The 23,857-nt window shown below is 43.0% G+C and overlaps 1 protein-coding gene across 1 annotated transcript in view; it reads right to left on the bottom strand.

The window, feature by feature from the left end:
• Positions 1 to 23,857, bottom strand: part of LOC146185721 (protein turtle homolog B-like) — a 149,465-nt gene that overhangs the window by 10,238 nt on the left and 115,370 nt on the right. Inside the window, exons 8-12 of the mRNA XM_084607902.1 lie at positions 19,063 to 19,374; positions 12,374 to 12,499; positions 11,771 to 11,798; positions 8,137 to 8,219; positions 5,529 to 5,662 (exon numbers count right to left, since the gene is read on the bottom strand). Coding sequence (XP_084464028.1) covers positions 5,529 to 5,662; positions 8,137 to 8,219; positions 11,771 to 11,798; positions 12,374 to 12,499; positions 19,063 to 19,374 — 683 coding nt within the window. The remainder of the gene's footprint in view (positions 1 to 5,528; positions 5,663 to 8,136; positions 8,220 to 11,770; positions 11,799 to 12,373; positions 12,500 to 19,062; positions 19,375 to 23,857) is intronic.

The raw sequence follows: 23,857 nt of genomic DNA on the forward strand, positions 1-23,857 counted from the left end.
CATGGTGGTCAGAGAATAAGACGGCTGCGAGGAAAAGAAAGCAGACGCCACGAGAACATGACACGCTGATCTTCCTCTTTGAGGAGCGCTGTTTGGAAGTTGTCGGTTCGTCAGCTTGGTCTCTGAGCAGTTTTGCCGAGCTACCACTTGAAGCTGCTGTTTTCGACACAGTCATATCAATGCTTGTTTCGCCTTTCAATGTTTCGTAATAGCATCAAGATGCTATCAAGGTAGACCCACAGTACTACCAATTATTGACATCACCGGGTTCAGCTCATGCCCTTGGTATCATATACCCTATAATTGCGATGATCAGTCAAACGTGTTGCTGTTGGCCGTTCAGCTGTTTTTTAAACATAAAAAATCGTGCCATCCTAGCAAGGCTCCACACCTGCTTATTAATGACCGATACTTGAGTGTTGGATGCGTCACTATGATCAGTGGCAACTAAAAAATACAGCGGCAAAAACCTCTCAGAGGAGGCCCTCGAACCTATGGCGTTGTCCGTTTCTCATGAGATTGCGGTTAACTGTATACTTAACGGATGCAGCTACCATTCTCCAGAGATTTCATAGCAGGGGATTAACCGCCGCATAGTGCGGATCGGTTGGCGCCATTGACTGGAGGTCTTCCTCCTGTGAGAAGAAACCACCTCTGCATTCTTGAGTATTATCCGGGTATATATAGGCTCCTGGACAACGAGAATCCGAGGCAGCAAGCAAAAGAGAATTAATCCAGCTGGAATACGAATTGCGAACTATTACTGGAACCTACTGAGAGCAGGAGCGACAGTCTTGCGCATAGAGCGACAGTCTTGCGAAGATGGTCTTGAGCGATGGCGCTCGGGCAAATGCGCTTCTGCTGCTAGACGCATATCGCGCTTGCTTGCTTCCGCCAGTCCATAGATGGCATATCAACTTTACACATGCAACGGTGCAGCTGACAAGAACTAGTTATTTAGCTCCCGAAGAGCATGCTAAAAAATTACTTTGAGGACAGGGAGGGCGAACTGTCGTATATCGTAGTACACATATATCTGAATCGCCCACTAATGGAAGCGAACAGCTATCATTCTTCTCCTCGAGACTCAATAATACGACCCGAGTGCTCTAGTGCTGCTGCGCCTGGTTTTTAAATTAACGCCATAGCTACATCTTTTCTTTCAAAAGTGGCTGCAACAACTAGACCGGCTACAAAGGCAAGAAATAAATACCACGCGAGCTTGATGCTCGTCAACTTCAAGGTAAAGGCTACTTTAACAGTACGCTGTATTGGGCGAGTTGAAGTAGTTCATTTTGTGGAATAGCGCGAACGAGACAAGGAACAGAAGAAAGAGTAGACGACACGGGCAAGAATAGCGCCCGTTACGTCTATACTCTTTCTTCTGTCCCTTGTCTCGTTCGCGCTATTCCACAAAATGAAAGGCTAATTTTTCAACATATAGCATCACTCGCATTGTATACGTGTCGTCGGCGATGACGCAAAAAATGGGCGTGCCCATTGTTCCCAGTCATCGATAGTGTATGTGTGTAGATTAGTTGTGTACGCGGTAGCCGTACACTGCAAACATTATTCACCCCATAAGGAGACAAACGGCGCTAGTGCGCTCCCAATAGGCTACAATATGCTGCCTAAACCTCGGCGTAAATTTCTACAATGAATTAAGTGCGGCGGTGCTATGGCAAGAGAAGCCTATTTCAACCTCAAAGTAAAACTGACCTGACGCTGTTTGCAAAGGAAAAGGGCCATTAGTGCGGCACCGGAGGCCTTGACGTAAGCAGTTAAAGGACACTAAAGCCAGGTCTAAAACCTCGGTTATCGAAACAATTTCGCGTATATTGAAGGGGGAATGTACTTACGTTGGCATCCGCAAGTATTTTAAATAATCAGTGATAGACCAAAATATACTCCAGAGCTTGATCAGCATAGTCTGTTCCTATCGGGGAGTGCACTCGAAGACGTTTTATTTACTTATTGACACCTTTGCAGAGTAGTTTTGCAACTGAAAGCAACCTTGATCTTATGTTGGTTCAACGTCAACAGACAACTTGGCCGACCTTGGCCTAAACTTGTTCAACAAGGCTGAGCCGAGGTTGGGATCGGATATTGGTCTTTCACCGGCCGACCTTCTGCTGCCGACATAGGACGAAAGTCGGAGGCCAACCTCGCAGACACTGTCCACCCAGTGCAGGGCAAAACGATTGCCTGAATATTTTTACCCAATCCGTAATATTGCCTAACATTGATATGCCATTTTTTTTATCGGCAGGCAATGTTACACATTAACGCTAGTGCGACGTTTAGGTAATGCTGATATGATGTTATCCTGAGTTTGAATGACAAGTAATGAACAAAATAACAATGCTGCTTAATTCGTGTCACAACGCTCGTACCTTCCATGTGAAACAACAGCGAGCTTCATAATATTGAAACCAATATAATTACTTCTGAAGGCAATATATTGCAAGAAGCGGATGATATAACAAAGGGCAGATGCAAGGGGCAGTGCACATAACCCAAACATTTCCATTGAGACCAGGTCCAAATGTCATTCGTATAAGACACACTACGAAATAGGAAACACAATCGTGGTATGCACACATAGATAACCGCAACTTTCTGCGAGCTTATTCAATCACACTTGAATTCACGAACCTAATCTGATGTGCATTTTACCTTTCTAGCTCTTCAATTTATCGTCTATGTTACGTGCTCCATTACGTGCCCTGAAACCTTTCCCTGTTCCATGTTCCGCAACTTCCGACTGCGATCGTTTAATCTTTTTTTGAAGTGCTGTATTTCCCTGTTTTGTTAGATGTTCATTTTTTGTAATCTCCGAAAACCTGCTCCAGTCGCCTAAATTATTCATGGTTTTTTGTGCACCTATTTCTGCTTGCAACTTTTTTGTTTGCTTGTATTGTAAATTGTGATTATTTGATGAATCCCCCCTCCCCCTATGTAATGCCCGCAAAGGCCCTTAAGGTATTTGAAATAAATAAATAAATATGCCCCACACGAGGTCCTCATTTTAATTAGAGCCAGCAACAGTCACATGTGTTATGTAAATCACTTTTAGGCTTGTGGCGGCAAAAATGAAAAATGAAACAAGGCCTGGTCATGCTATTACATTTTTGTATTAAAAAAATTACAAGGTTTCAATGCTGCTGAACCAAATATCGAGCGAAAGCATTAGCTGCGGGTGACCGAGCATTCTTCTTCTTCTCTTTTTCTTCTTCCTCAGCCCACATATAAAGCTCCGCTTTAACCAAGCCGTATGAACGTGGTTGACCTATAGGGGTAACGTGAATGCCAGAGTCCTAGCAGGCTGATTCTGAAATAACCGTCCCATGTGGAACGAGAGACCCACGTTGACAGCTCCTGCCGACCGCTTGAGTTGGTTAGCCCAGCTCTCACCCGAGTGTCACGTGGGGTGTGACTTCAAAGCGTCACGTGGGTAAGACGTGGCTACCGGCCACGCTATGCTGAAGGCTCGGAACCTAGAGTAGTATTGCTTTCGCAATAAAAGTCCGTTCTGTCATCTTTGTGCCCACATTATACATTCTCTAATACATGCATGATAATTCTTAAGACAGTTCTCTTAGGTCTATTATGTCGCTTCAGTATATTCCATTTACAGTGCATGCACAGGGTTCACGAAAATCATATGAATTAACTATACATTAGCAGATCAATTAATTAGCGTAGTTAACTTTATGTTACAAATTTCAGACCGCCTATTGCTCGAGACTTGTGGTTGGCTCATAATACTTGGCCAACCTAATCAAAAGACAACCGTGGCTCTAATTTGGTCCATGTTTGGCTGCCCAAGCATTGGGTGCCGACTAATTGCCTATCATTTGACCATTGTTGGCTCAATGTTGTTGGCCGACTATTAACCAGCGTTACTGGCAACCAACCAGGACCCGCATTTAGGTCTGCATTGGTTGGCCGAGAATACCGCCTCCCGAGCTCTGCCAGGTCGTTTCCGACGATCGGCCGGCGGTCAAGTTCAACTGAGTTGTGTTTAGTGTGCACAGGGCCTCAATATCTCAGAGTTACACATATGGTTATCGGAGAAGCCGTGTAGAGGGCTCCTGGTTAGTTTTGACCCCCCGATATTCCAAATGTGAACTGACGTAGCACCGTACTGAGGTGCGATTTTCATTGCGCCCTCATAAATGTGGGTGGCACGCCCGGCATTCGATTCCGGTAAGACACGGTCCAGCATTCTGTCTGCAAAGGTGAACATGAAAGAAAGCCTTCTATTTATAGTAAGCGCATTAAGGGAGCCGTGTCGTCCACGACCAGAAAATAACTATTTTAAACTGTTCGCTTCAAAGTCAAGGATTCAAAACATATGGAAGCTTATCCAACGCAATGCCGAAAGCGTACGGGTTTCACATTGTACAGCCATTTCGTCTGTTTTACATTTATGTTCTTCAAAGCTCATCGTGTTGCAACTACTGTCCTGGTATTGTCAACGGGCAGTTTTATACTATTTGACTTGGAAAAAGAGCACGGGATTGTTCAATTACCTTTGGAGTCAAAGTACCTCGCGCTTTTCTACTCTTAGCAGCGCAGATAACGGCTACAATAATGGATTGAATATGACCAGTTCACCATACATGCGACAGATTTAACAATGTAGTCTGAAAAAAAAAAAGTTAACCTGCTAAGATGGCCTCAAAATCATGAAAGCTTTTAATGTCTTAGTCGTTCGCCGGAATTCACCTAGTGAAAGCATGTTTTTCAGGTACAGATAGGATTCTGCAGTACAAACATACAGCTTTAAATTACACAATATTATCGCTGAGTGGTGATTTTATCGAAATCATTCCTTAAAATTCCAGAACAGAGTCTCATAGGTTCAGGGCCTTAAAGTGGTGCCTTAAGGTATAGTTCCGCGAATTTAAAGACTGCCTCTGACGTACTTGACTTTCTTCGACACCAAAGTAATTAAAATTTTATATAAACAGAGGAACAAAACGAACAAGCAAAAGCAGTTCAGACATGGGCGCTTTGGCATAATCCAGGATCATATAAGCTATTACAAAGGATTCATTGAAATTTACAACACTGCTTCGGTACGATAAACGTCATTTTTTTTCCGCAGCTGTGAACGGATTCTTTGGTTGACAATGCACGAAATACGATATTATAATCATTATATTCAGCAACGTGAGGCTTTACAAGCGCAAAGCAGATCTCCTCCTGTATCGTTCTGGAGTCCAATTTTGCAGAAGCAGGCATGATGACCACGCTATAGACCCGAATGTACACATATAACCATAATTGTCACTAACTAAAGAAGATGTTCGCATGTAGTCGGCCCTTGTTTAACCTCCAACGTGGTCACTAGTGCGAAAACAACGGAAAACGAAGAGCGTTCGCACTTTCACAGGTTATTACTAACATTGTTCCTCTCACGTTTTAACCAGCCTTCGTGCCTCCATGCTATTAAATATGCCGAAGATATAGTCACCGGACATGTGCGCCAATTTTCCCCTTGTGGTAAAACTTACACTTACCTTCTTTGGAGAAGCTGTTCTATGGTTTCCTAGGCTTTCTAGACTTTCCTTGAGTGGCAGAGGTGCCGAGTAGGAATCCATCCCCGTCGTCAGTGCGACCATTTTTTCGTGCGCTGCGTCATACCCGGAAAAAACTGCAATACAGGAAATACAAGTTGCCCGCTGTCATCCGACATGGAATTTGACGCACACGCACACAGAAAATGAAAAAGGACAAATCTAATACAGGTAGAGTAAAAAGCCATAACAAAAAACGAGATGCAAGCATTCACGATCATCAGAAGTTGATTTTAAAAGTATAACACTGTGGCGGCATCGAATTCCAACCGCGGGTCTCGGTGGCTATGTTTGAAGACGACAGACCCGTTGTTCGCGCTAAGGTTTGCATTGACCAAAGGGAAGATTTTTAAATACCCTTTTCTTGCTTATAAACGCGTATTTTGCTACTGGATAAAGGTAAACGTGGTCAGACATGGAAAGAAATCTAATTTTTACTTAAACAATGATTGTATAATGTTGTCCTGAGTTTCCTTTTAAGACCTAATTCCCTGCGCTAAGGATTTCTTCCCACATCCGAAGCAAAGAACACGTTCTGTACAGCAGAAACATCACGAGATAAAATAGAACTGTGTTCATTTATCACAGGAACGTGTTTGGCATTGTGTCCAAATGTGCTGCCAAATGCTGGTTGTGTCCAACAAGGGGCGTGCGATGTGCCGTCACGACAGGTCATGACGTCACCAGGCGATTCATGCATAAACGAAGCTGACCCCGCCGGGCGTCCGATCCAGGAGTCCGTGTGGCGCCTTTCATTTGCCGCTTCCGCACCACACAGAAGTCTAGGAGGCGTCAGTACAGCCGGCATCAGCGGCGTTAATAATAATGATAATAATTGGTTCACAGGAAGGGAAAGGCGCAATATCTGTCACACTTGCTCTGTGGACACCTGAACCGCGCCGTAAGGGAAGGGATGAAGGTGGGAGTGAAAATGGAAAGATAGAAAGGGGAGCTGTAGTGGAGGGCTAAAGGACTAATTTCGACCACCTGGGGATCTTTAACGTGCACTGACATCGCACAGCACACGGACGCCACTTCGTTTCACCTCCATCGAAACGCAGCCGCCGTGGTCGGGTTCGAGCCCGGGAACTCCGGACAGTAGTCTGGCGTCTTACCACTGCACCACCCCGGCGGGGCGCATCAGCGGCGTTAAAAATTGATTTACAGGATAGAAAAGGCGCAGTAACTGTCACAATCATCCGCGGACTGATTGATTGATTTAAAGGAAGGGAAAGGCGCGGTAACTGTCTCATTTGTTTGCTGTGGACGCCTCAACCGCGCCGTAAGGGAAGAGAGGAAGGTAGGAGTGAAAGTGGAAAGAGAGAAAGAGACACATGTACCACGCCGCAAAAGAAGGGAGGAAGGTGGGAACGAAAGAAGAGAGGGAGGTAGAGGTGCCATTGTGGATGACTGCGATCCACAGCGCTATAATGGCTTTCGCCTCATTGCATTTTACTGGTCCAAAGTGCCCTCTAGAATTTTTTGCTCTGCGAGACGAGTCTCTGAAAGCTCAGGTTGCACCGCTGTCACGTGGGAGTTTTTATAGCGCGAGCTCTCGCTTAAGGGCGGTAGGAAGCTCCTTTACGTACCTTTACGTAGGGTGCCTCGATACACGCGCCCCACTACGCGCGGACTTCGAAGACGCACGCATCGATTCTCCCCAACTACCTTTACGTAGACGGTACTAGCATGGTGGAAATATTTCGGTCAAAATCTTCTAGAACACTGTAGCTGTGTTTCAAGACGATCTACAACTTCTGTATTAAAACTTTGTTCCTAAAGGCAATAACTATGGTGTAAGTTAATTTTTAAAGTCTGTAAAATGAAAAAAAAAAAAAAGAAAAAAGATATAAGCGGCACTAGACCAAGCAGGAAAACCGATTTTTATATACTTTGGTTGCATTTAGCCGGGACGCCTACGGAATATTTGTGTCCTGCCGAAGGCCCTGCCAAGATTCTAAAGAAACAAAAACGCCAAAATAGTTTTTTAATGTGACTTCATGAGTTAACAGCATATAAATACGTGAGACGCAGAATATAGCCGATGATTATAAAATTGTCGCCTGACTCAGATTTCAAAAACTGCTGCACTGACGTAGCGCTACGTGCATGTGGCGCCATCTTATAGCTCCTGCACGAACCATCACAACTTGAAAAATTTGTCAAACGCGAACACATGAGAGGCGGCATATTCGTAGCCACTTCGCCAGTACTGTAGCGCAATATTTGAATTGTGGTTGACTAATGACATGAAATACAAATATTTTGAGGGTTGCGCTAACAAAAATTATCATGCTCACACTTAGAGCGAATGCGCTTCCTTATGGACACAAAAGAAAAAAACTGCGCATTGACGCAAGCCTATTTCAGCGATCTCCTCGAAAGGTGCGGTACGTCGCTGCAATGTAAGCGGCCGGAAGGCCGGCTTTTGTTTTTATAAGAGAGCATCTTCACGATTTCAGTAATATTTCAAGACATGAATTGAAATACTTTTAACGCTATTTGTTATTGTATTTAAAAAACAGGAGCCGTAAGAGCTTAGCAGGCTCACCTGTAGTTGCTGGAATTATGTCAGGGCCTTTTTCTTCCAAGTCAACGGACTCATCAGGGTCTTTTTTCAACAGTGTCATCGACCTAGGAACAAATGAATAAAACGCAGTCGTTTTCACACCTGCCGGAGTAAAGTACTTCATAGCAGGTGGAATTTCTAAGATGGAAAATAGAACGACAACACGATGCCTTCATTGCTAGGTGCATTAAAATTTGCAAACAAGGGAGCCTACACATGTATATGTCATACATGTGAGGCTAAACAGACATCAATATTCCGGAAAGGAAAGAAGGAGCTGCGGCCGGGAAAACAGCTCGAGATACGGAAGCTCAGCATGTTTCCATGATAATGCACATTGGCCTGATGAAGTGTATTACGACCAGGGCCGGATTAACGGTGATGAGGACCCGGTTCAAAAAATAAATAAATTAAGAGGGCCCTCTGTAACGTACCTCGCCCCCTGTTGTCATGTTTGAGACATGCGTTTTAGAAGTTTCTCCGGAGAACATGCGTCATATTTACTCGAAGAATATGCGGACTGCTTATGAATGCCGCCTGACATCTCGCAGAGCACACTGACAGACTGCCATCTAGACTGAACTATTCCAGGAAATGACAGGAAATACAACACCCTCCTTCAGAAATCAGAACGCGCCGATTCGTGAAACAAATTTCTATTCGAATCACCAATCATCTAAATGCTCTGTCAGTTCATCCAGCAAGACGAATTGAAGATCGTGTAAGGCAGTGTTTCTACAAAAACTGGGATATTATGCAGAGTGGCTTGCTGGACGAGTTGGTTGAACATTATGTTAAAACAGCACTAGAACACGGACAGAGGTTTGTCTCTTGCGTTCTTGTCCCTGTGTGTTTGTCTTTTTCTATCTATCAGTGTTCTAGCGCTGTTTTAAAGTAATGGGATATTATGTTGTATATGCTCACTTAAAATAAAGCAAATACTGTTTATTATTTGAAACGCTGTCAAATCCGGGCCGCGAAATCTTCTCGAAATAATGGCGCCTGTATAAAATGACATCGCCACTGAAATAGCACAGAGTTAAAAACAAGCTAAAATAATCAGTGATATATATTTACACTTATACAAATTGTCCGCATTTACAAATACAGCATATTTACATTTGTACATAATTTCCACATTGCAAACGAAAGGAAGCACTTTGTATGCATCAAAAATCTTTTCTGCATTTACAGAATAAATTCCCATTTTACGATATAGCGTATGCAGCTCATTCCATCGAGAAGCCACCGCCGCCGTAAACGGCGGTCGGAAAAAAGTAGGGCAGGCATCGAAAATAGGGTTGACACTTAAGCACCGCTTGTAAGTAGATGCATTATGGGAAAGTGTTAATGGCTCCTATTTGCCGTCTTCCCATGCAGATCCTCATTCACAAGAATGCACTTTCCTTTAAAATAGAGTGAACACTTCAGCGGTGCTATCGCATCGAAGCTTAAGCATACTGCTATTGTTTTATAGATACAGTACATGTTTACACAAACAAACAAATGCATGTTTAAATACTTCATAGGAATTCAAGTTTTAAATGGGGTGTGTACTATTATAACGTCTCTGCTTTTCTCATTCCTCTTTAAAAGAAGTGAAGTAAGGTAGTTACGCCTCTATAAGCGCGTTCTCGAGCCTTTTGCAGGATGAGTTTCTTGATGTGATCTTCAGCGCTCCCGCCTGAGAATCTCTGTCTCCGCTTTCAGCAACTGGGAATTTCTAAGATGGCTGTCAGCAATGAGCCGTCAAAATCTCTAACTAATAATTTAATCCTTTTGTTAAAGCTATTACAACTTACGCGTCGGCATAATAAACTACACAACTGACCTCAACGGCAGTAATGATAGAGCTCGGTTTGTTTGCCAGCTGGTACGAGCTGACTCCCAACTAAAAGCCAGCTGAACCCGTTGATTCCGCCAAACCACCAACCAGGACCCAATAGCTGCTAGCTTGTAGGTATCTTGGACAATTTAATTTCCGTTTAGCCCCAGCTGGGACCAGCTGTAATCAACTGAATTCATTCAAAACCAGCTAAAACCATTTGGAATTTTTTCATTTACTTGGGCGAGTACAAAATTTTGTACTTCGACTTGTGAACTATGAGGCTTTTGAAGCATTTGAAATTGCAATGCATAATTAAGGTTTAATTTTAATAATAGAAAATGAGCAAAAATGTGATCTGACTATTTTTCGAACCAAACCTCAAAATCCACAATTTATTTTTGCAGCTCTCTGGGGCCCCTGAGAACGGAGGGCCCGTGTTATTTGAACCCTTTGAACCCTGGATAACCCGGCTCTGATTACGACGCATGTTTTGTAGCAATATTGCTCACGACATGTCTAGTTTTCGAAAGGAAAATTGGAACTAAGAGTCTTTGCATCCCCTGTAGTTATCTCCGATTCAGTGGACGTTCATCGCATCGAATAACTCCAGTGGTGTGGGCCGCCATCCAGCACCGGTAATTACATTCATCAGCGACACGCTCTTGCTTTAATTACAAAAATGAAGACAGCAGTGCGTTCTTGTTTTCTCCTGCTAAGCGTTCCTGGCCATTGGAAACTAGCACCACTAGTCAGCCACTGGTAACAGACACCACTTAACTGCATGTGTGGGGATTTTCCTTCCTGCATTCACAAAGAGTGTTCAGAATTCTAAGGCTTTATAACTCACATGGCAAGGCCCTGCTCTGCGCACGACTCACAGCAAGGCAAGCATTTGCTAAGCGATGGGAACGCCTGTAGTTTTTACTCTCCAAAAATGCTAAGTTGACCCAATCATTCTCCGGTTTAAGGTTGAAACGTACGTCGGGATACGTTTAATGAAGGATACAATCCTTAGCTTCATCTCTATATAATAAATGCTAAAAAATTCAAGGTTTTGTGGCTTTTAAAAGCTACGAAGCAAGGTAACAATTAAATATGCGAAAAAAAGACCGCGCAGGAGCCATCATTTTTTTTTTTATTGTCAGCTCCAATCTTTAATATTTGCTATGAGAGGTTGACATGCCTCCATTTCCTTTCTTTTTTAAACTAGACCATGCAGATGGCTCCGTACGGCTTGCTTAAAGTGCAGCTTTATACATATGTCGGGTCACTTCACGCTTACGACTGCATCATAGTGTGTGTGTGTGTGTGTGTGTGTGTGTGTGTGTGTGTGTGTGTGTGTGTGTGTGTGTGTGTGTGTGTGTGTGTGTGTGTGTGTGTGTGTGTGTGTGTGTGTGTGTGTGTGTGTGTGTGTGTGTGTGTGTGTGTGTGTGTGTGTGTGTGTGTGTGTGTGTGTGTGTGTGTGTGTGTGTGTGTGTGTGTGTGTGTGTGTGTGTGTGTGTGTGTGTGTGTGTGTGTGTGTGTGTGTGTGTGTGTGTGTGTGTGTGTGTGTGTGTGTGTGTGTGTGTGTGTGTGTGTGTGTGTGTGTGTGTGTGTGTGTGAGTGACGTAATTGAAGCACACGTTACGGAATTGTTAATGAAGCGTGTAGCAAATTGCATGCAAGCGAGTTATAGTAAATATGCTGATATATCTAGTTTTGCAGGCGGATCTTCATTGAAATTTTGTTTTCAGTACGTGAGTACTAGTTAGTAGTTATACTCATGCAGATAGGCCCTTGTTCACTTACTTGTCCTCCATTTGCTCTTTTTCTGCACCTGAAAAAAAAAAAAAAAGCAAGCAAAGCATTAAATGGTATTGTTACGGCTTCGGGACGCCAGAAAGGAAGAAGAAGCTGGGGAGAAAAAACAGAAGACACAGTGGTGTGTGCTGGTGTTCCTTGCAACGTGTTCCTTGATAAAAAACATGCTGTTTTTTTGTTCCATGCATTTCCTAATACACTACGAAGATTACAAATTGTCTCGAAACAATGCTGTGCAATCTTCATTCTTTGTAAAATACACTGCGTAAGATAGTCATATCAAATTTAAACGTGGATATTAGGCTGTAAAGTCAAGTTATTCCCGAAAGCATAGTTGTTTTATTCAAGAGCTGTTTCGAGGTATATTTATAATGATCATTTTTAATCGAGCTGCTAAGAAATTCTGATGCTGTGAAAACTGAAATTTTGTTCAAAATAAAATATATCTTGTAGAACCTTACAGAAAAAGAGATCAAACCCGAATAAAATTGATACTTGCTACTTGATACTTGAAGTTTGATACTTGCTAATAATAACAAATGAAGCTCTGTGTGCACACGCGATAGTAAGAAACATTGGGTAGTGTCTAACCTTTGCTTCGTCCATGCTTTTTGCACCGCACGACGATAATCACTACCACAGCAGCAATGACCAGGGCAATGACGATGCCTATGAGGACTCCTAGAAATGGCCGAATGACGATCATCCCCTGAACACCTGCTGTTGCAAAGACACCAATAGAGAAAATCCGTGCAAGAGAATGAGTGGTGCCGTACGCGTTATGAGAGCATTGGCTGGTGTTCGTGAAGTTACATTGTTCAGAACATATTTAGAAACTGGAAAGACGTACCGTGTAACAAGCCTTCTAAAGCGCAGAGTGAAGCTCTTACGAATTTCCTACAAACTGAAAGGCCTTGGAAGGTTAGAGAAGGTGTTTCGTTACTTTACAGAGATTCAGAGCTTCGACGGGCGGCATAAGTACTTCATTATACAACTGAGAGGAAAACCTTGAAGCCTGGTTACTTTATCATGAATAGATGCTGAAAGCTATAATACCTGTGGTCACACGGTGGAGCAAAGCTTAGCGGAAAAGAGATGTTCGCATTTAGCAGAAATAAGGCCATCAATAATAAAAATTGCAAAAAGTGGAATGTTTGCTGCATACTGCATTTAGGGACTACTGAAAATCTATATTTCATTGCTATAATGAGGCCAACTATCAAAATCGTTTATCCAAAATCCAAATATATATATATATATATATATATATATATATATATATATATATATATATATATATATATATATATATATACTCTTACAAAATGCCGGTGCTATAGCTTAAGAACAATGTTTTAAACCATATATTTATCCTTGATCTTGTGAGAAGGCTGCTGAAAAAATAAATTGAGGAAGAAGTCTTATCTAAAAGAGCAATTTTATATTTTCACGAATATGTCAAGAGATGCTTAGAATTCTTTTTTCGTGAAACACAACTTTTAAGGTGTGAGTTATTGCAATACGATGTTTGTAAGCATGTCTGAATTGAGAATAAATTTTCAAACTAGAAATTCAAAAATTATAAAATTAAAGAACCCAGATTGTCTAGAGTTGCAGAATTGTTTCAGGGGTTTTACAAAACAAGCATAATCAATGCATACGAGGCAGTTCTGAAGAAATTTGTTGCACAGGTGATGCAAGAAGTGAGAAAACCGAAAATGAGATTCAAAAGTCAAGCCACGTTTACGTCTCCCGATTCATCAAGATTTACGCTTAGGGGCCCTTAAGAATGTCGTGTTTCTCGACTGCGACCTTTATTGTGTGGTGTAGTTTGTCGCAAATGACCGTTTCATGCTAACAACAGCGCACGAAAAACTCGGCTACACAATCATGGCGCCTACGAGCAAGCCGCTTTCAGCACATGGGCTACCAGTGGAGTTTAAGGAGCTCGGATCTGCGTCTATGACGCCCACCGCAATAAATTCCCCCACCTCCATCCACAAAGCTGTCTAATTTCTGTTCTTGACTCTTTGCAAGTTTTGTTACAGGGTACTGCAACAATGCACCGTTTCGAGCTTATTTCAAGGGGTTTGTTCTATGATCGCAGGAGTTTCGAGTCTAAAATCAGCAACTCGTCAATTTCGTGGCCCTGTAAAAATTATATCATTAGAGACGACTGATCGAGCAAGTGCCGCCAACCAATTGCAAGAGCGGACGCCATTTCATAGGCACCAATGTGAAATCCACTAGTTGCTATGCTGTGGATAACCACGAAGCTGATCGATGCGGATTTCTGGCAGTCTCCTGGCACGACCTCGAAACATTGCTTTATAGCGCTTTTAACACTCCACCAGAAGGTGGAGTGTTAACACAACCCTACGCATACGCATGAGACCAGTATTACTACACTCTCTTTTTTCCCTCTTTACACAGCACAGAGAGAATAAAACTATGTGAAGAAGGGATAAAAAGATATGTGCAGAAGCCGGCTATTACTCTATTTTGTTTTTATCGTCCTCTTATTTTTTTTAATGGGAGAAACTGACGCCTTTCTTAAAAAAAAAAAATTCTTCCCAAGATAGCATTAAAGTGCCACACGAAACCTTCGAGAGTTTCTATATGTACTTTATTACTGCACACAAGTCCGTTATTTGACAAACATGTTTTACGTTTTTTTTTTTTTTTAAATTCCATTATGACAGGAAGCCGGCCATAGGCAAATCCACGGTGGTCAAAGGAGAGAGGCGGTAAGAATCAGGCGTCTAGAGAGCACGTCTATGTAGCCTCGAAATACCAAGGATCGAATTTTCTTTTCCAAAGACATCCATGCCTGTTTTACCGTCCTGTAGCTAGGCACCAAATGAACGTGCTCTAAATAAATTCGATCCTGCAACTCCCCTTAATTTAGTCTTTGTTCTCTAACCTGCAGCATTGGAGCACTGTCTGCCATAGAGGTACAATAAAATGTGCACTTATGTTGTCAGTATGCTTTCTGTTCTTTTTGTGCCCTAATTATATATATTTTTTCTGAGCTGTATTTCCTGCTTTAGCTCTCGGTTCTAGCAAAAAAAGAAAAAAAAAGCCTGACGATCAATAAATAAAATGGGTTAGTGTGTTAGAGTACATGCATGCTCTGCTGTCCCTTCCAAGCATTCGGTTCCCTTTTTTGCATGAGCGAGAAATTCGATGCCGCTTCTACTATACTAGCCACACATACTAACCGCACTCGAACTGTGGCACGTGGCGAAAAAACATTTGCAGACAAAGAAGATAATCTGAGTTTGACGTTGCGATTTGGTTGCCTCAGATGGAAATAAAAGTAACTCTACGCTCACGCGTACAGCGCATGAAAACCGAAAAACTAACTCAGACTTGCCGACTCTGAGTTAGTCAAGTTTCGTCTGTCTTCGACATGCACGCTTGTCATAGCCTTTGCCGCACGCCCTTTCATCTCAAAATCTTTTGCCTTGTCTCCCTTTGAATACGGTTGTTTCAAGACACACGAATTCGCTTGCTTGTGTTTACTTCTGAAGAAGGTTGTGACATGAAATTCTGAGTTACTGTTTCGATTTATGTTCTGCCCACGTTGCGCTAATCTCGCATTTGGCTCCTACGAGTGGTGAAGTTGGAGTGTTTTGAAGAGATGCTCGTAACTCTATGCTTACTCTTTCTGGCGCAATGTGTGGCAAAGGAGATGGCGAAATCAGTTCCTGAGAAGTAGGGACATATTTCGTAAATTTAATTTGCAAAAATAACTGTCTAAGTGATAAGCCATGAAGCCTAAGCCATGAAGCTTAACGGTCTAGATATTTAAATTTCGCCTTAAATTAAGAACATAACATACATAATAAACTGAAAAGCTTTAGCGAAAAAAGATGCGCAACGAATCGTTCCAAAACGTAATGCTAAAAATGCACTTTTAACAGCACGTCGCTACTGAACCAATATTCGCGATTTTTTACTGAAATAACTGCGGTAACAAAGTTCTATTTAATAGCTATTCTTTAATTAAATGGTGCACAGATTTAGTAAAATATAACGCACGACAATATTTTAGTACGCAAGCAGCAGGGCTCCAAAGTTGTCACTTTTTGAAACGGCGTTGTCCACCTTTAGTGATATACAATTTTTTTTTCGAAGACAGCTACGGCGTGTCCAGCAAAACTAATGTTCATTCCTTTGTGTCGAGATATTTGCCCACCACATATAAAAAATTGATTAAAAACATAAAAAAAAAAAAGCCATGGGACCTCAATTACCGTTCTTTTCCGAACTCACCCATAATATAGGTGCGAGTGACAATAGTGCCCGTGTGTGAATAACGGGTCTGAAGACCGGGTCCTGTGTCATCTTAGGTAGAGCGGACAAATATTCATTTTTACAGAGGGCTTAGCTCTGATGAACTTTTCAATGTATGGTTGCATGCTATCTGTCCCTTTGCCCGTTGCGCCTTGGACGTCTCCTTTATTCGGATTGTATCCTTCTTCAGCTGCCCCCGCAGCGGTGGCGCAGTGGTTAAGGCGCTCGACTGCTGTGCCCAAGGAAGTGGGATCGAATCCCGGCCTTGGGGGTCGTTTTTTGATGGAGGCGAAAAGCAAGGCGCCCATGTGCTGTGCGATGTCGGTGCATGTTCGGTAAAAGTGAGTTTTTTGTGATTTTTTTTCGAAGGGTTGTCAGTCCCCGAATACTTTTAATGTTCCTAATTCCGAATCGAAAGCAGCAGAAAGCGAGACGGGCAAACGTAGGTGCCGTTCACGAGCGCAGACGTTGCGCCATCGGCTCCCGCGTAAACTGCGCCCGTGAGAGCAGTCACGTGGCAGCACCTTGATACTTCTTCCTTTTCGTGTTTTTTTGTGTTTTGTTTTTCAGCGCGGGAAATAAAGAAGAGACACCAGTTTCGACGATAAAGAAATAAAAACCTTCAAGCCAAAGAAAACGTCCATCGGCTAACCTCCTCCACACTGACGCAAAGATACCTCGGCTGCAAAAAGAAAAAAAAAAAAAAAAGTTAAAGAAACATTTATTTTTTTTCCTTAAACGCTAAAGAGCACCCCTGCACTAAGATGACAGATGAACGTACGACACGTAGCGCAAACACAGTGTAGTGTGTCGCTTGTTCTGCTGTTCTCGGGCTGGTGTGCTGTTGCTAGTAAAACAAACCAACCCTACCAACAGTCTTTTATTTTGGAATGGCCAACCAATTTGCCCATTAGTGTGCGCTTTTCAGTTTCTTATTTGGACTACTTCCCGGTTAACTTCAGCAATGAAACTTCGAGACAACATATAAAACGAGTCACAAGAGCCGATATATTGACATGTGGAGCTCCGACCCGGAGACTTAACTCCAAATGATCGGACTGGCCGAAAACGCCGCCGAAACTCAAGAGCCAACAGCCGCTGTCTATAGGCGGTGGGGTGACCTGTAGGTAACTTCCCCGTATCCGTCTCACAATAAAGTTTTGCGTCCGTCCGTCCGTCGACTTCAAAAATTCGAAAGCTGCGTTTCTTTTAAACTGTATATTTGCATAAAAATGAATAACGATTTCGGGTACTAGTAGACATTCCCTTGACATATGACGTCATTTCAACACTTAGCCTGCATTTGTCATTGAATCGAGCTCCAGTCAAACCAAATATTTGTAACGTTTTTCCTCTATTTCTGCCATCTGTACATGCATGGGTTCCCGAGCTGAAATGGAATTAAATATACTTAGATGAAGGCAACTGAGCAGACCACGTCCAAGTTGCCTTCGGTCCGAACGATGTCGCCTGTATGCCATTTCATTTACCGTTTTAGAAGTATACGTAGTCTTAGTAAATGGCGCATTGGCTATGATCGCGATAAACTGCCAATTGTGGTACGAATTGATTTCCTTAGCAGGATCGGTTGTGGCATCCGCCGAATTGGATATCATGAGGATGTTTATTAAAGTACAAGTAAAGTGGAACAGCTGCACAAAGAAGCCAGCCAGCCAGAGTCAAGAAAGCATGTGGAGGGAATATTAAGAAAAGTTAACTTTGTAAGCTCATCCCGCCAAAAGCAATGCTGCCGGGCTGAGCTGTACCACTTCCAGTAGAAGCTGATAACAATTTAAAGTTCGTAATTGTTCTGGGTTACGAACGCTAACCTGCTATTAAAATCTTGATATCATTAGGGGCCCTGCTTAAGTATCATCATAAACCTCATACCCACGGTGCCGATTGACGATGGAGATGTGAAGAAAACATAAACAGTGTTAATCGTATAGTGCCTCCTCTTGTTCGCCAAATGACTTAAAATAAAAAAAAAATACGGAACGCATTAACCTGCTTACGCACTCCCAACATTCTCTTCCTTCACCTTATCTATCTGATACTTGCGCCTTGTATTTATTTATTTATTTTTTTTTTACGATTTAGTTTGGAAAAATGTGGCAAATGGCGTTTTCTTCTTCTTTTCAGCAGGAAACTACAGCTCCACATTGTTGTATTTATTGTTGTTATTTTTCTGGTGTAGTGTTAGTAAATTCAGTCACGAAGCAACCACATTAGTTGAGGTTCGTAATACCTATAGTTGGAGACTAAATTCTTAGCACTAATGCAACACTATTACACGTTTTAGTGCAGTCGATTGTAACTTAAGTCTGGAGTGACCTCCACATCGAACTCTTCTGCGATAAAATATATTCTGCTGTTTAAGCTTTTCTTTTCAAACTAAACAAAGAAAATTAGCCACCAGAAAATATAAGAACAAGAACTTGATGTATCTGGCTTGTTTGGTATAGCAAAAACACTAAAAAGCCGTTTAAAATTACTGCTGCAATTTATCAGCGGGATGCCCCGGACTAGAGGCGAATTGCTGCCAACTGCGTTTCTTTTCTTTTTTTTTTTAAATTGCCTCCTACCGTATCGGGCGTTGGCGATCGATTTCAAAGAATTATATATTTTTTTAGTGTCAGCTTTTCCTTCTTCTTCCTTGCTTCACTTTTCCCGTGCCGACTCTGTTAGAACCAGCGTATTCCTGATAATATGCCACAGAAAAAAAAAAGAAAAAAAGAAAAGTTCTTGCGGAGGAGCTAGTGCGTGCGTAAAAACACCTAATTTTCAACCTAAGATGTTATTTGTTTTGGCAGTCAGCGATATGCAGCCGGGATCAAAAGTCCCGTGTTCGTGAAAATCACTTAGATATGGCAGCTATTTTCTCAGTTCCAATTTTGAGCTAAATATGCCCGTCTTGCGTGTGTCTCAGGAGGAAAGTGCACGCAATTAATGAACACTTTATGCGCAGAAAGTTTGCCTACCGGTGAATTTTTCCGCGGGCCTGAGCGTGTGAGCCATAAGGACGTAGGGGGCGCTGCGGCCTTTTCCGTTGGCCGCGTACACGAGCACGCGGTAGGTGGCGCCCCCCGGGAGGCCACGGGCAATAAAGGCGGCCCCACCGCCCGGCGTGCTGGTGAGGTTTGCCCGCAAGCTGCCGGAGTCCGCGTCGTACAGCTCTGCTATGAAGGTGGGCGCCGACATACCTCCGTCCCAGGGACCCTCGATACACTCGAGCGACATGCCTTCCTCGGTGGCGTTCACTTGGGAGCAGTTTATCACCGAGTCCGGGGGCCCTACAAACACAGCAATGAACAGCGGTTATTGATTTATTGACGTGGACAGTACAAAAGCCAGACACTCCAAAATAACAACGGATATTAAGAGCAAGCGAAATGAGACGTAGCCTAAGCAAAATGCAGAGCATGGGACGACTAGAACCCTTTCTAAATCACAGACGGAGAGAGGACCTTAGTGACGAACACTGGCTGGCGAAATTGTCTTTTCCACATAGAAAGCCTACACTTATTGATAAGAAGAGAACTAAACAGACCAAGAATTAGCAATTAGTTCCGCTGTAGACTTTGAGTTATTTGTCTCGTTTAACAAACACGACATCCGATCGACTCCGGTATCGCTTCATCTCCTTGGTCGCGGTGATTTTGACAAGCATGGAGGAAAACCATGGAATTCAGTCTCTTTAGACTAGCAGACACGCACTTCCCAGGTGTTCCATACCGCAAAAAAAAAAAAAAGAAAAATACATTTGCTGTTAGTTTGAGGGAGCGAAGCCCGGGCTGAAAACACCGCAATAAATGATGACACCAGAGCAAGAAAGGGACATTGCAGACGCTGTATCCTCTCGCTGGTAGGTATGATTGACACAGTCAAAGACTGACATAAAGCGAGTTCACACCGACTGTGATACAGTGGTCCAGGTGCTCTCATTGTATTCAACTCCTGCTCTCTCTCATTGTTTATTTTTTTTCAGTTTGAAATTGTTTCCATAAATTAGGCACATAAGTCATCTTAGAGGAAGAATCCGATAGCCCTAGAAGAAACACTGTTGCTATAGGCTCCTGTCATTGCAGCCCGGTATGTTTGTTTTCGCTTTTCTTTAATTCTTTAGCGTAACAGCATTGATTGCCCAGTTCTGCAGAAAATTTGGTGTTGTCGGCACTGTGAGCGAAGAATCATAAGCATGGCTCCGTCAAGTGGTAATTGGCAGGTGATATCGCAGGGTACTAATTGCTCAGCAAGTAGTGTGACAGCACAAAACTACATTAAAAGGCCGGCACTTTCAACGACCTTTGAGCGTTAAGTAATGCCCTCTACTCCTAGGCCACGCAGACATGCCCGCACGAATTGGTTAATGCGGGCCTTTATAATTATCGATGTAGAGTGGTCTTTGACCTAAATTGCTGCGTACTATGGCATATTATTGTATATGCGCGGAATAATAGAGGCACAATATATATATATATATATATATATATATATATATATATATATATATATATATATATATATATATATATATATATTGTTACGTGGTGACAAGCAAAGAGTAGGAACAACATGGTGACAGGATGAACAATGATTTAATGTCTGGCCTAGTGCGAGGACTCCTCTCGCGCCGCTGCCGATCTTCTTCTTCGCAACAATATATTTCACTTCCTATAGTATGTTGTGGGTCGAACTTCTGGATCAAACCTATCCGCCACCGTTCTCGGCTCTTTCGCGAGGCCAGCGCAACCGCCTAACGCCAGCGCACCTGCAATCTCGGCCATGTCATATACCCTCCTCCCATCAAACATTGCGGTGCCAAATCAACGCTCCATAAATGCCATGTGATCTTGCGACATACTCAGCCTCTCGACAAATCAGGAAATTTCGGGGCATAAATCGAATCAGGAAATTTCTGCTCAAGTCGACTCTAAAGATCCCACTTTAATTCAAGCGCTTGCTTTAAATAGATAATAAAATAAAAAGGAGATGTGTTTGGTGCCATTAAGACCAGTGCACGAACAAGTAATTTACAGCAGCTTACACATTGCAGCTTAATGCGCGTGCGCATTAACCTGTGCTCGCTTCGAAACATAAACAAAAAGGCAAGAGAAATGCCTCAGTTTATGATGGTACACAGATAGCAGCAGGACGCTTTATTGTTTTTTTTTTTTAACTCAGTCTGAAAGCATTAAAAAGTATGCAATTTTCCAGTTCTTAGCCGCGCATTATAATCAGTGTTGGCAGCATTACATGTTGTTTCGTTTGTAACGGGTACAATTATTACCCCTTGCTTAACAATTTTCTCGCATCTAATCTCGTGAGGGACAAAATTCCATATTATATATTACAAATGAAACAATAATTACTGTAGGTGCCCACACGTGGATGATATCTGGACAGGTGACACAATTTTGTTCAAATCAACGAGGCGCTTTGCAAGCAAGAGGTCCATACGAATGAACAAGCTTTGTTATGTGAAGACGTTTATAATATGGTTCATTTGCAATATACATGCCCACACCTACTTTATTTCAGGACGGGGATATTGGAGTGGCCAATGTATAGAATTTTCTAGAGTTTTTCGACCATTTTGAGTTGACAATCATATCACATTTCTTAGAATCCCACAGCAAATCGTGGTTACAGCAGTGCTGCTTCGCACGAGGAAGCAAAGATATCACAAAAGTGATTAGAAAAGCACTCGTGTATGTGTCGAATGCCTGAAACAGGAAGGTAAAATGGTTAGACTTCTTATAACCTAGGATACGAAGTGATACTGGACTTAAAATTAGTTTCTCAAAGGGAGGATAGGTAGGATGAAGATATTTTTTCTAACATCGAAATTGGACTGTTGCCTGGAGAAGTCAACCCAACTCAGGCAGCGTCAACCGTGAACAATAAAAATCGATTTGCGCTGAAAAGAACCATTGCGTGGCTGCCGGACTAAGCCTAAGGAATAAGGAAGGAAATCGCCTTGAATTATAAATGGTTGGTTGGTTTGTTGGGTTTACCGTCCCAAAGCAACTCAGGCTATGAGAGACGCCGTAGTGGAGGACTCCGGAAATTTTGACCACCTGGGTTTCTTTAACGTGCACTGACATCGAGCAGCACACGGGTGCCTTGCTTTTCGCCGCCATCTAAAAGCGGCCGCCGAGGCCGGGATTCGATCCCGCGTCCCTGGGAACAGTATTCGAGCGCCGTAACCACTGCGTCACCCCGGCGGGGTCCTTGGATTATAAATTTAATAAATACACATAACCTCAATAAACAACACGAACGGCCCATTCAATATGCTACTGACGAAGTCTCTTCTTTACAAAAGTCAAAAAGTGTTCCCAGTGTGATCACAACGATCGAAATAGTGTCGACACACGGTATTAGAAATCTTTAATGTTCTTTTTTTCCACTTTGCGCCAGGGCATTTGTGGCATTCTAGCAAGCATCTTCGGCAATCTATGTCGAGTGATGCGGCATCAATATAAGAAAGTTATGATTAGCATGCTACGCAAGATGTGTAATAATATTCATGGAACTACTAAACGCTTGCGCAATATGATCTCTTGTTCCGGAGATATAGAGATCCTATATATTTGAGTGAGATCCGGATTGTTTCGGAGATGTTTTCTTGACAAACATGTCGACATGCCCGCAAAACTGCGCAAGCCAGCTTCAGTATCTCTGCCACAGTGCAGTGCTTGCCTAGCTTCTTTGCAGCTCGTGCAAAGAGATAGGGAGAGTCATGCTCGGTCAACATTTTTATAACGACTAGTTTTGAATCTATAGCACACCTCCAAATACACGACACACACGCGCCTTTATTTTTTTTCTCCTGCTCGCTTATATCGCAAATTGGTTCTTGTGCAAGAATCGTCAAGTGAGTGGTTAGGTTTAGCTACTACATGGGATGTAGCTTAATCTTCGCGGTCAAAGTGGACCAGGAAGGAAGGTATGCTATTGTTAGGTGCCGAGCTCATTAGTCGGCCTGCCAATTCCTCCAGGGTAAGAGGCAACTGAGTGGAAGCTTGGAGTAGAAGCGGCGTACACGAGATCTTTATTCTTCTGGATGAGATGGCTAGGAGATTCACTCTCGGCAGTTTATTTTTAGACTAACCGTACTGTCAGATATACCGAAAAGCTTAATTACGGGCCTGACGGAGGATAATGACATCTTTAATATCACAACAGGAAGCCTAGTAATATTTTAGAGTGGCAACAATAACCTCAATCAAATGTCCAGCGTTGTCGTACGTTAGGGTTAATGGGGACACGGTCTACTCGGTTATCTTCTTTGTCTGCTCCTTTTTTCCCTCTACGCGACAACTCCGCCCGAGTTTCACAATACTCGGGCGAGATCAAAGTTTACTCTCCGCCGCCCAAGCCCACAGCGCGCTGAGAGGATGCCTGGAGCACAATGGAGACCGGCGCTAATGAGCGAAGTAGCCTTTTATAACTCACCGCCACGCGCCCTGCATCAATACCTCGGGCGCTGCAAAGTTTCTCCTGCATTGCCCCGGTGCTCTCCCGAGCACCCAGCGGCGTCGTACAATGCAAGGGAGCTCGTTTCCAGGCAAACAGTGTCTCTTCATTTTGCTCCTGCACTGCCAACCGGCAAGACTCTCGACCAGCGATGTGCGTGGTTGGTTAGCAAAAGGCCTGCGGCACCTCAGCGTAGGCGAAGAGAGGCGAGATGGGGGCAAACTTTAGAGCGAGAAAGCGCAAGAAGAAATGCACAGGGCAGACACCTCTCGGGACGACGCCCCTGTCTGGAAT

The sequence above is a fragment of the Amblyomma maculatum genome, chromosome 6, assembly GCF_055883805.1.
Source record: "Amblyomma maculatum isolate TAMU_Amacu chromosome 6, ASM5588380v1, whole genome shotgun sequence".
In the NCBI taxonomy this organism is placed as follows: Eukaryota; Metazoa; Arthropoda; class Arachnida; order Ixodida; family Ixodidae; genus Amblyomma; species Amblyomma maculatum.